Below are 12,447 nucleotides of genomic sequence, written 5' to 3'. Positions count from 1 at the left end.
AATAATCCACCAGCCTAATGCATATAGTCCCTTTCTACTTCTACTTTTATTTTGCAAATGGAAATGTTAATCTTTCCACATGGCAGATTGACTTGCTAGGTCACCTCCAGGAGGAAACCCTTTTCGAGCCACCAGACCTGCCAGACCCAGGGTCTGCCCAAACTTTTCTGTCCCGTCCCGCTTGGAACAAGCCAGAGGAAGCATCAGAAGAGCAGGTGTACGTGTTGCCCACTCCCAAGGGTGTCGGCACGTGGTGCTTTAGAATGTGAGCCGGGCACACGGGGATCCCGGGCTGAAGACAGGGCTCCCCCAGAAGCCCATGTGCGGTAAGCCTTTGAGCAAGTGGCTTATCAAGGACGGGACCAGGAAACAGGTCAGGTGAGAGGGGAAGTGAGACAGGGAAGAGAACGAAAGAAGCGTAAGGTGCCTCCTCTGCGGGCAGCAGGAGCTGCTTCCCTGTGGGGGGTGCCAGCCACTGAATGCGACTGCCCCCCGCACATCTGTCCCGCACGTGGCCTGGCAGAGGCTCAGGTGAGGCTGGCCTTCTGTGGAGCTGATGTGCCCTGACATTGGCACAAGTGCCAGGGATTGAGGTTGGGCACAGAGTGTCTGCTGTCACCTTCTTATTTCACTCAATATGTGCATGATTCTTGTGGCAGATGAATCCAATGCATCTTGAATCACAGTTTAAAATAACTATATGAATAGTTTCAGGAAAGGAACGCCAGAGTGCTTCCATCATTTCCCAGGATCAAATCAGTTCTGCATTATCTCTCACGCTGGGACTGAGAAAACCACTGAGAAAGCCCCAAATGTGTGTGGCGATGATGGTGGGTGAGGTTTGTGCCAAAAGATAAAGCATCATTGGTTTCCAGGTTGTACTGGAATCTCCTCCAGCGAATTGGTGTTTAAGCATCCCTTGATCATGTTGTTATTTAGTGAGGGGCAGAAAGACTTGCAAATCCTGCATGCTTAGTACGGGTGATACATATTGCTAAGTACTGTTATCTGTTACTTTATTGACGAGGTTGTGGAACTGGGGTAATACCATTCTTGTGGCTGTAGACATGACGACTTCCCTTTTGAGGTCAGAATGAGCTTTACTTTGAAAGGGTAAAGCAAATATCTTTTTTTTTGGTATCATTAATCTACAATAACATGAGGAACATTATGTTTACTAGGCTCCTCCCTTCACCAAGTCCCCCCCAACAAACCCCACTACAGTCACTGTCCATCAGCATAGTAAGATGCTGTAGAATCACTACTTGTCTTCTCTGTGTTGCACAGCCCTCCCTGTGCCCTCCCCCCACATTATACATGCTAATCGTAATGCCCCCTTTCTTCCCACCCCCCTTATCCCTCCCTTCCCACCCATCCTCCCCAGTCCCTTTCCCTTTGGTAACTGTTAGTCCATTCTTGGGTTCTGCTAGTCTGCTGCTGTTTTGTTCCTTCAGTTTTTTTCTTTGTTCTTATACACCGCATATGAATGAAATCATTCGGTACTTGTCTTTTTCCACCTGGCTTATTTCACTGAGCATAATACCCTCTAGCTCCATCCATGTTGTTGCAAATGGTAGGATTTGTTTTCTTCTTATGGATGAATAATATTCCACTGTGTATATGTACCATGTCTTCTTTAGCCATTCATGTACTGATGGACACTTAGGTTGCTTCCATTTCTTGGCTATTGTAAACAGTGCTGCGATAAACATAGGGGTGCATATGTCTTTTTCAACCTGGGCTGCTGCATTCTTAGGGTAAATTCCTATGAGTGGAATTCCTGGGTCAAATGGTATTTCTATTTTGAGATATTTTTGAGGATCCTCCATACTGCTTTCCAGAATAGCTGAACTAATTTACGTCCGCGCCAGCAGTGTAGGAGGGTTCCCCTTTCTCCACAACCTCACCAACATTTGTTGTTGTTTGTCTTTTGGATGGTGGTGATCTAAAGCAAATATTATTAATGCACATATTTGAAAGCGTTACTTCCTCATATATTGTTTTCATAATGTAGTTTCCTGTTTCATAATGTTTCATAAACTAGATGATGGTGTTCAGGATTATTATGACCACATCTAAGGTGTGAGGAGGTTTTCCAGGGCAGTAAGGACTGATGAGGTTGATGACCTACATTAAGGAAATGATGAAATACCTAATATTAGTTGACCTTGTTAAACTTGAAATTTCTTTAGACAAGGAGAATGATTTTGCACTTTTCCTATGAGCCTAGAATAATCTGGAAGATTTACGGTAACTGCTTATTCTCAGCCTACAGACAGTCAGGTGCATCACTGGAAACATGAATGGCTGTGATTGCCTGTACACCCGTTACTGTTCCTCATGCCTTGAAGCGGCGACAAACTCACAAAGTAATTTCCCCTCTTAGAAAGGGTCTGCAGCTCCTTTTTGAAGGCTAAAGACCAAACCAGACAACAGGAAGAGGGGCTGCTTCGAGCCTCTTACTCCAACCAGGAAGAGCAGTTCTTTGCTTTTGCGCTGCCCTCTATGATCTTGTTATAATCGACCCATTCCAACTGACAGAGTTTAAAACCGGAACTGAAACGTCACCTTAGAAGTTCAAAGTCAGCACGTAGCAGAAGTCTGTTACTCATTCGGTGAATGTTTACCGAGCGCTTCCCACGTGCTAGAGGATATGGAAGTGAGCAAAACAGAGACAAAAGCCTCCCCTTACGGAGCTTCATCGTGAGCGATGCAGATCCATCGGTCGTAAGGAGAACAGCGAGGTGGGACAAAATCACGGCAAAAAACTCCTTTGATGGAGGAAGGGAAGAGCAGTTAGCTTGTTGAATGGGGTGATAGCTAGTGGACGTGCAGGAGGGGAGGAGCCAGCCACCCGGGCGCTCTGGGGGAAAGCATTTAGGGAAGGCCAGTGGGAGAGCCTCAGAAGCACGTGGTTCTGCTGTCCAGGAAATAGCATGAGAGCAGGTGGGACTAGAGCGGAGGGATGGGCAGTACGAAAGCAGCTTTGGGAGGTAATGGGGGCCAAGTGCAGGGCACTGGGGAGATTGCCTGCACTGCCGCCCTGAGACGAGAGGCTGTGGGCAGCTGACAAGCCAAGGAGCGGCAGGACACGGTTCCTGGAGTGAACAATCACCTGCCTGCTGTCCTGACAAGGGCCCCGGGGAGGCAGCACCACGCTCAGTCGCACTGGGTTGCCTCTGGGACGTCCAAGTGCAGGTCCAGGAAGACCAGCAAACACCCGGATCTGAGTTCAGGGGTAGACTCTGCTGCAGACGTACATTTGAGAGTCATCAGTACATTTGAGGCTCATCAGCATAAAGACGTTTTTTTAAGCCCGTGACCGCATGAGGTCCCTAGTCCAAGACAAGAGAAGAGGCCCCCCGAGTCCAGAAGCTAGAGGCTGTCCTGTTTAGACGAGGAGGGACGGGCAGGAACCAGGTAGGGGAGGCTGAGAAGAGCCTTTCTAAGAAATGAGTCCCATGGGACCAAAGGGGACTCCAGCAGAGCGGGTCCGAGTGGAGAATGGGATTCAAAGAGAATGATCAGAGGCCTCGTCCACATGGGGCACAGTGGAGATGCCCGGGGGCTGTGCTCAACCAGCACCACAGGAAGCTCGTGCTCACTGTGCCCTCGACGGTGGGTGCAAGTTCGTCCCCACATTGACCGTGGCATGCTCTGCCCACTTGCCACCAGGTATGGGTACTTTTCTCCTCCTGCGCTGCAGATCCTCTACATCAGAGCTGTGTGTATGTTTTACATTAAAAACATATTTCACATAAAACATACAAGTATTGTAGGCCTGTAATTATAATATAAATAAACAGGCCCCACCCCGTCTCACTGAATCAGTATATCCCAGTATAAGTCTTAGGTGCCCCCAGAAAGTCCCAGTGTCGGTTGGTTGACAATCACTTGATGAACAGTATCAGGTAATGGGCTCTGAATTAGCCACTTACCTACACATGCGCGCATAAGGTGTTCTCATTTCTTACAAGTTCAGCAAGTAACCAGTCCTCCCATCTTTATAGATCTTAGAGAAAAGCGAGAGATTTAAAATAAATACTTTGCACTTCCATCATTCCAAAAACATGACCAACCCTGATAAAAACTTGAGTATTTCTCCATCAGTGTTCTTCACATATATCACGTTCAATTTAATGTCTTCGCACCTCTGATGCGGATGGTTTTCTAATCAGAATTATTGACAGCATTTCCCTGGGAGGGCGTCGTCCCACGAAACAAATGATCTATAAATCATTTGTTGGGAGGGGCATCTATGCCTGCCCAGTTAGTGGCAGAAAATGAAGGGAAGACCCTATAGCCTCCCACATACTTAGTTATCTTCCTGTCCCTGTTGAAAATGGACGCTTGCAGAATGATAATTCCAGCAACTAATATCACTCGACAGAAAAAGGTTTTAGTTATCCAATTTGTAACATGGATTGTTTTTGTTTTCCCTTTGTTGTTGCTGATCTCCCATGGCTCTGAGCTGATTGATGCCAGGATCAAAAGCTCTGGAGCCACAAAGGTGAAAACAGTAACTTGTGTGAGCTGGACGTCTGTCTTTTCTTCCAAGAATTGTCAAAAGCTACTCTATTTTGTTTACTTATTTAATGTCCACTGACCAAATAGAATGTTCCCTCATTTTACAGAGCTCTCTCCTTTTCAGTCCAGGGAATATGCAGCTGGCTTGCAGTGGGATGGAGATGAGATGCTTAGAAGGATCCCTCTAGATGACAAAGAAGGCCCAAACCCATTCATTTTGTTGTGTTGTACACTGTAGTTTGAATGGAGGCTCACAGAAGACACCTTCCTGCTTGTTTGCAGCGGTTCTTCCCATAAAAGGCAATGCTTCACGTGCTGGCCGTGGGGTCAGGACACGTCCAGGGGTGTGGATTTTCTTCTCATGCCTGGCTGGAGTCACACGGTTGCTCTTTCTCCTGGAACTGCAGATCCCTCTGCACCAGCAGCCCCAGCCAACCTCCGGCTGGCGAACTCCACCCTGAACGGAGACGGGAGCGTGACCGTGACAGTCGTGTGGGACCTTCCCAAGGAACCGGACATCCCCGTGCACCACTACAAGGTGTTCTGGAGCTGGGTGGCCAGCAGCAAGTCCCTGGTCCCAACGAGAAAGAAGCGGAGGAAGACGACGGACGGGGTAAGTGGAGTGAGAGGAAGAGGGGCATCTCCTTGCAGGCAGGTGTTGGAGCTCCAGGTGACTTCAGAGAATGCAGGGTCATGCCCGTGTTTGCCTTTACCACTTTAGGTGAAAACAGTTGAGTTTATGGACCAGCTCCTATGCAAGGGGCAGTCATAACTCCATAAATGAGAGGAACAGAAATGACCTCCATCCTACCTGTCTGCTCATAGAAAACGATGTAATTCAACATGCCCCTTACATTTAGGTCTTTATTTTGTTTTCTTGTGTTTGAGATTTTGTTCTTTTGTTCATGGCTTTTCTGTTGCAAGGTGTGCCCATCTATAATCTAATCAGTGAACCAGTTCACAGCTTGGGAAATGGATGTTTGACAATGTATTTTTCTCATTGATTCAAAGAGCTTGGAATGGTTTATTTTTCAGATGCCAAGAAATAAAATCTCCGAACCGTTTTCTGCACTGAGGTTTCTGTGACAGTGATAATTTTGCATTCTATGAAATGCTTTGTGCATAAAAAGATATTGAGTTTCCTTTTCATATACACAGTATACGTTCTCTCTTGTTATGAAAGTTACATAGACATTTTCCCCTCTGATGTGTAAAGTTGGATTCCAGAAACCAATACATGGTTGCAAATACCTAAAAATGATAGCAAGACTTATTTTTCTTTGCAGTGAAGATTCCAAACTGTGTACCACTTAGAATTACAGAACATGCCTCACAAAGTCCACATCGTTGATATTTAGCCTTGATACTTGTGTGGTTTTATTTTTAAGAAACTTTCTGACAGTCCCACCTTTTTATTTTGAAGGACTTTGTAGCAAGTGAAGATTGGTGATCCAGGCTTGCTGGGAGGAAGAGCTGAAGGAGCTCATGTTGAATCATAGGGATTGAGAGCAAAATGTGACTTGATGAAATGCTGGCAGCCCCCACCACACACGTGGACACACACACACACACACACACATACACACACACACACACATGTGCATCGAATTAGTTGGGAAGTTTGCAATTATTTCCATCATATAGCAATTAGATAAAAAGTGAAGTAAAAATTTAGTGATAATTTTTAATAGACCTTGAGTAGCCTAAATCATGGGTCACTGTCTTACAAGTCACTATATATTTGGTCCACAAGGGTCACACTGTAAGTCGTGTGGATCACTCAAGTTCTCAATATTAACATTTGACCAATTGATAAGGAGCATTAGAAACTGGAAATACACACACACACAAAAAAAAAACCGATGAGAAATTATGAAATTTTCTTCTTTGGCTTCCCATCTCCTAAGATCGTATTCTAGTATCCTTGGTAGATAAGGGAAGAGAAATTTTCAAGGGAATGCACTTTCAAAAGTGGATTTTATTTTACTTGCTAAAGATAATAATTTAGGGAGAGTGATATGCAGTCCAACAGGAAACCCTTAGAGAAATTGGGAATTGGTGGTTTATGCAGACATCCCACAGTTTAAAAGAGGAAGAAAGTCCACGAGGCACAGAGATGTTTGCTGGGCGCGGACCTGGCCACACCTGGGAGAAGCCAAAAATCAAGAGTCTGCCGCTCCGACTTCCCCTTCTGGAAATGCAGTCCAGTCAGCCTTCCAGAGCTGCGCAGATGGGAGATGGCGAGTCGCGCTAACCCCTCAAAAGCCCGAATCATACAGTGATGCCGTCTGTTAACTTACAGAGCCTGTAACGCACACAATTCTGGAATGCCCATGACAATCATGTTCTCTCCCTGAAAAGCTCTCCCAAGACCCAAAATTATGATCAGAATGTGAACAGGCGATTGTGGAATTTAACAAGAGGGTCAGTTATGCGATTGAGTCCATGTTTGATGATTCCAGGCAATACCCTTTGTACAGCACATTGTACACAAAACTGGAATGCTCTCCATGGGACGGCACGTGCTTCCACCTGCCTGCTGTGTGGTGGACACGTTTTTTTCCTTCATGGATGTGAATACCACCAGTTTGACCATGTATAGGCAAGACTTCTTGTAGCCTAGGGGCCATGTGATATCATCACATGCATTGCATTTTGATAAATATTTTGAAATCTGAGATAATACCTTTATGTCTCCTAATTACACATTCTTGCAAGGGACTTGAGTATGCTGTTAATGCCTGTAAGCCGTGGGAAAGGCCTTCCCTGCCGGCACAGGAGCTGTTTGACTCACCATCAAATGCCTTGTTCACCTGGCTGTGTGGCTGGATTGCTCAGGCTTTGATAGAATCCCTGTATGACTGTGAGCAAATTACATTCTTTGACTGTGTCTTTTGATAGCATCATGCAGAGAGAACGGGGTGAGTGCTCCATACTTTACAAGTACAATGGCAGAAAAAATTCTTAAAGTATTTTGGCTTTTCCTTCAATTTCTGGTGAAAATTTACTCATCAAAGATCTAGACTAAATATCAAAGATACGCAATTAATGCCAATTCATAGTTTGTCCAGGCATGTGCGAACATGCACCTCTGTACGTTTATGACAAACAGTGGTCCTTGCTCTGTGAGGTGGTATCTAGCGAGGGGTGGTGGTAGAATGATTCATTCATTTCCAGACAATTGCCAGAGAGGATTAGGAATATAATTTCCAAAAAAAAAAAAAAAATTAGCCTGAAGGCTTTCTAGGAAATTTATTCTGATCCATAATAAAACTGGATTTTCAGGTCCTAAAGGTCCCTAGGAGAATCTTTTCAAGCAGTGACTATGACTCCTCATGGTCATTGCTTGGGAAGCCCCCTAGTGATCTGAGGACATCGAGGGCATACGGGAGGTAGAAGCCGGTCTGCCTCACGGGGACGTGTGAGGCTGTGCCCTGAGGGTGAGAGGCAGCGGGCCTGTCCTGGAGTCTGTACGTCTTCTTTTCCTTCGCAGGCTCAGAATTCCGTGACTCTGGAGAGGCTGCAGGCGGACTGTGACTACAGCGTGGAGTTGCAGGCCGTCACGTACTGGGGACAGACCCGCCTCAAGAGTCCAAAGGCCGCTCTTCATTTCACGTCCACACACACCACCCACCGCAGTAAGTGACTTACCAATTCTTCCCAAGGGTTTTCCACCTACCGAGCCATCACCCTGAGAAGAAGAGGGTTTTTTTTTCTTTACATCTTATGATGATGCATCAAACTTCACACCAATAGCCATGTATTGGATTTTTCTTTATTTCTATCTACTTTATGTGCAGTATTTTGGTGTCGTAATGGAAACTTGACATGAAAACTTAGTTCTCATGCCAGCACATTCTTATACTTACATAATTTTGGGTCCTGGTGCCTATGCATGCTTGTTTTTAAGGGAAATAAAAATTCTGTGGAGTAGTGCTAAACTTTTGCTTTCACCTAAAACTAAGACATGCCCACTTTTATTGCTGCTCCACAGAGGCCATAATTAATGCCGGCAAAGCTACCTAATAGTCCAGTGAGTAAATCATTCTCATTTTGGTTTTCCCTATTTCCCCTTTTTCTAAACTAGCGTGTTTGCTATGAATTGAGCAAAGCAGGAGGACAGCGTTGCACGTCACTCATCTCCGAGCTGGAAAATAAGTGGCTCGATGTTTTTGGCTTTGTGTGCGAGTGGGGACTGCTCAGAGCCTGCAGTGGGGCAGCTCCCGGAAAGGCTGACGGTCGAGCAGATTCGAGGAGGGAGAGGGGGCAGGCCACTGGGGTGGGGCTCCGGCGACGTTCATTCCTGGGCTGGCAGAGCCTCGTCGTGGCGTCTGCTTTTCGTCATGCAGCGAGCCTGGTGCCGAGAGGGAAGACGAATGTGTTTAAAGCTGGTTTGAATTTACGAGGGGCAAGCCTGGTCTCCGGCGTTAGATGCACTGATTGCTCATAATTGTCTTCTCCCACCGGGCGAGCAATAGGATCCAAACGGGCAGGTCTGTTTGAAAGGATGCTTTCAAAATCCGTCTCAAAACAGAGCTCCCTACGTGCTTGAGGAACAGTCTCTTTGGGGACCAGATCTGAACCATCTACTGTTTCCGTGTGTGAGTCTGGTTACAGTACAGCTTTCACCTGAAAATTCTCATGAGACCTTTTTTGTGTTTAGTTACTTTATTCATTTATTAAACCTATCATTTGTTCAGTCATTCATCAAACTGAAATGTGTGCTTATGCATGAAGCCCTGACTGTCTAACGGTGGGAATACTCACTCCGTTACACTATGAACGTGTACGCTATAGAATATTTGTACCGCATAGACTCTATACGCTGTATGGTACCACGTAGTTACATGCACACACATCCACATGCATATACGCACCACATGCAAATACACTCCCATGTGTACAGACATTACGATCACTGTCCGCACTGCATGCATTTTGATCTGTGCGTTGAAAGTGCCTAATGGTGAATGTGGAAGATAAACATGTGAACGCGATCATACAAAGACCAGTCCATTGCTCGCAGGACTGTAGGAGCCGTGCAAGCAGAAGGAACTAAGGTGGCGGTGGGGACAGAGCCCCGCAGTGTTCCTCATGCATCCCTGGGAATGAGACCACTGTGCACTCACAGGGTAGGGCGTCCTCCCATCCAAATGCAGCAGCCAGATGGGCGGGTGCAGAGGGTTGCAACAGAGCATTGTGTGCAGAGAGCTCGGCCCTGGCAGGCAGGATGGGGGAGCTGAGGCAGCCTGACAGAAGGTGTTAGTGCGTCATATGGATTCAACAACCATCCATAGCCTAATGGTTCCCACACCTGCCAGCCTCACCACCCCCTGATCTCCAAAACCTTGCCCTCGGCGGCTTGCTGGGCATCGGCACTTGGATGGCTAACAGGTGTTCCACACGGAACATACCCAAACCTGAGCTCTCGATTTCCCTCTCACACCTGCTCTCCCCTGGCTGTTCTGCCTCAAAGGGCCCCACCATTCACCCTTTTGTTGAAGCCCAAAAATCCACAGGCCATTCTCTAGGCTTCCCTTTGCTTTCCTCTGGAAATCTATTCTTTAGGACGCCCTTTGCTCTCTGATTTCAAATGCTCTGTGGAATCTGCAGAGCCTTCCCACGTTGAGGCCATTGTTGTCTCCTTCTTATAAGTTAAAACAGCCTCTTAATTAGTATTTCTGTTCCTGCTCTTTCTTACACGTCCGTTTTGTAGATACAGCCGGTCTTTAGAAAGTATGAGTCACCGAGCAGACGGTCCTGGACCGAGGTCCGCCCCCGTGAGCGTCACCTGGCCACCTTTGTGGGTTTACTTCTCCCGAATTACACCCTTCACCCTTCATGCCCTTTATCCTCTCAGACCAAAACCCTTTAAACTTCTCTTTCCGCCAAGATATTTTCATTGGTTTCTCATGCTGGGGGTTTCATGTGTCGTGTAAAATAAGTTTAACTTTTGAGTTCCTTCTGTTTTTTTTTCCAGTAGACAACAGCCCTGCCCCACTAGAACCTGGTGTGACATTGCAGACTGCCGTAACGTCGTACAGGTTTCTTCCCACAATGAAAGCTGCCCATTGTTGAGCTTACGTCCTCCGGGGAGATCTCCCCTAATTAGCTGCTCCCTCTGTCCCGAGTATGATTATAAACCTTCTCTGTGACACATACCTTAAGCCACACTGCACAGTGTGGTCTAAATTCCTCCCTCTCGGAAGCTGCATGGTTCCCCACAAATAGAGGCATGTCTACCCTTTCCCACATGTTTACCGTCTCCTGTCCTCTGTCATCTGAGGGAGTGGTGCCCTTCTTATGCAGATGATAGCCTCCACTGTGTGGGGTCTAGACTTATGCCTCCCCAACTTGGAGAACCAGAATCTCATCTGCTCAGAGAACATGGATTGTCTCTGCGTCCACAGCAGACTTCAGAGTCCATCAGCGTCGCTCCAGAAATCTTTATGAAACCAAATGAATCCCTCTGTTACCTACAAGCCAACCAGCTCCTCTCCACTGGAGAGGTTGTTTCTGAGTGTTAATGTCACTTCCTAATCTTCTTGTTAAAGTAGATCGTGTTTTACTTGCATGAAAGCTGACCCATCAAAGGCCACTTTCTAAGGATTCACTGCTTCTTGTCACATGGATTCAGAAAAGTATTAAAGGAAAATTTAAAAAGTAGTAATGTAAAGTACCTGTCGTAACACATTTGTTTGGGGCTCGGTGACCTACGGGAGTCTGGCTTTATAAAGGATTATGCAGGATATAGCCGAACATTTGTCAGGATTTTATATACTGATGATGATATATAATCTCATAAACACTAGTCTATGACTTTTACAAGAACATTGTATATTTCATCATGAACCAACTAGAAGTGAAGAATAATTACAGCTTTATAGTATAAGCAGGGGAAATTATATTTTATAGGAAGGAGAATAGTAAATGTCAGCATGTAATTTATTTTTTTGAGTTATATTTTTACAAGTCTGCAGGCTGCTAGGTGTTTTAGTGATAAAAATTTCTATGCAAGCAAAGGCTGAATGTTCATGTAGTTTTATAAAAGGGTCCCTTGAAGGAAGAAAGACATAACACTGTCCTGAATAGAAATGTAACTTGCTTTTCTGGAGGCAGGAGGAATTTATTTTCAGGACTGGCAGATTCTAATTGTTTTACAGTCACCTCATGCAACTGGAATATTCTTCTAACTCTCCAAAATAAAGGTGGGGAGGAGAGAAAGTACCCCAAATCTCTCTGTTAAAATTAATCAAATTTTTGACGTTAAAAAAAAAATAAGTCACTCAGTTCTCTTAACTTTAGTACTATAAAGAGTCTAAATCAGACCTCATTCCTTTTCAGAAAAGGTAGAAATGATTTTCCTCCCAGTTTTGTTTACTAGTGAAAGTGGAGGGCTCACCTTCGAGTCCGGAACATGTTCCCAGGACTGAAGTATGTGCCTCTCTGTCCTTTCCATGTGCCCTGCCTATGTGTTGACATGTTTCTGCACTAGAGTCATTCAGTCAACCAACACCAGTCCGATCTTCAGCTATAGGAAACTCTGTTATATAATAAACAATAAAAGTTTGCATAAAATAGAAAGTAGGAAGACTATTCACTTGGAGATGAAACATACAATCTAAGCTTCTGTCTTGATTATACACAGGCAAATGCTCCACATCACAGATTGTTAAAGGAGTGAGAAGCATAAATGGGCTTGTAAAGAACTGAAATCCTGTTATTTAAAACACAGTTGAACAATATTTCCGTTTAAGGTCTTGCACCAGGTATTAATGTGTAATGTTGGTATTTCTAAGAAGAGCTGTCCATATTGTTTCCATGATACTGTATTTTAATATTATTTTGTGTGTTTCCTTCACAACTACAAAAGAAATCTGTAATGAGAAATACTACGTATATGTCTTATTTAAATCAGAG

General features: G+C 45.2%; 1 protein-coding gene across 2 annotated transcripts in view; it reads left to right on the top strand.

Annotated features, from left to right (window-relative positions):
* The window catches only part of ANOS1 (anosmin 1), a 154,390-nt gene that overhangs the window by 125,674 nt on the left and 16,269 nt on the right, over window positions 1-12,447 (top strand). For both annotated transcript variants that reach the window (XM_037013428.2, XM_037013427.2), the window contains 2 exons: window positions 4,935-5,140; window positions 8,021-8,165. In XM_037013428.2, the coding sequence (XP_036869323.2) occupies window positions 4,935-5,140; window positions 8,021-8,165 (351 nt within the window). The remainder of the gene's footprint in view (window positions 1-4,934; window positions 5,141-8,020; window positions 8,166-12,447) is intronic.

This window comes from Manis javanica, chromosome X (genome assembly GCF_040802235.1).
Source record: "Manis javanica isolate MJ-LG chromosome X, MJ_LKY, whole genome shotgun sequence".
NCBI lineage: Eukaryota > Metazoa > Chordata > Mammalia > Pholidota > Manidae > Manis > Manis javanica.
This window is presented reverse-complemented; position numbering and strand designations above follow the sequence as displayed.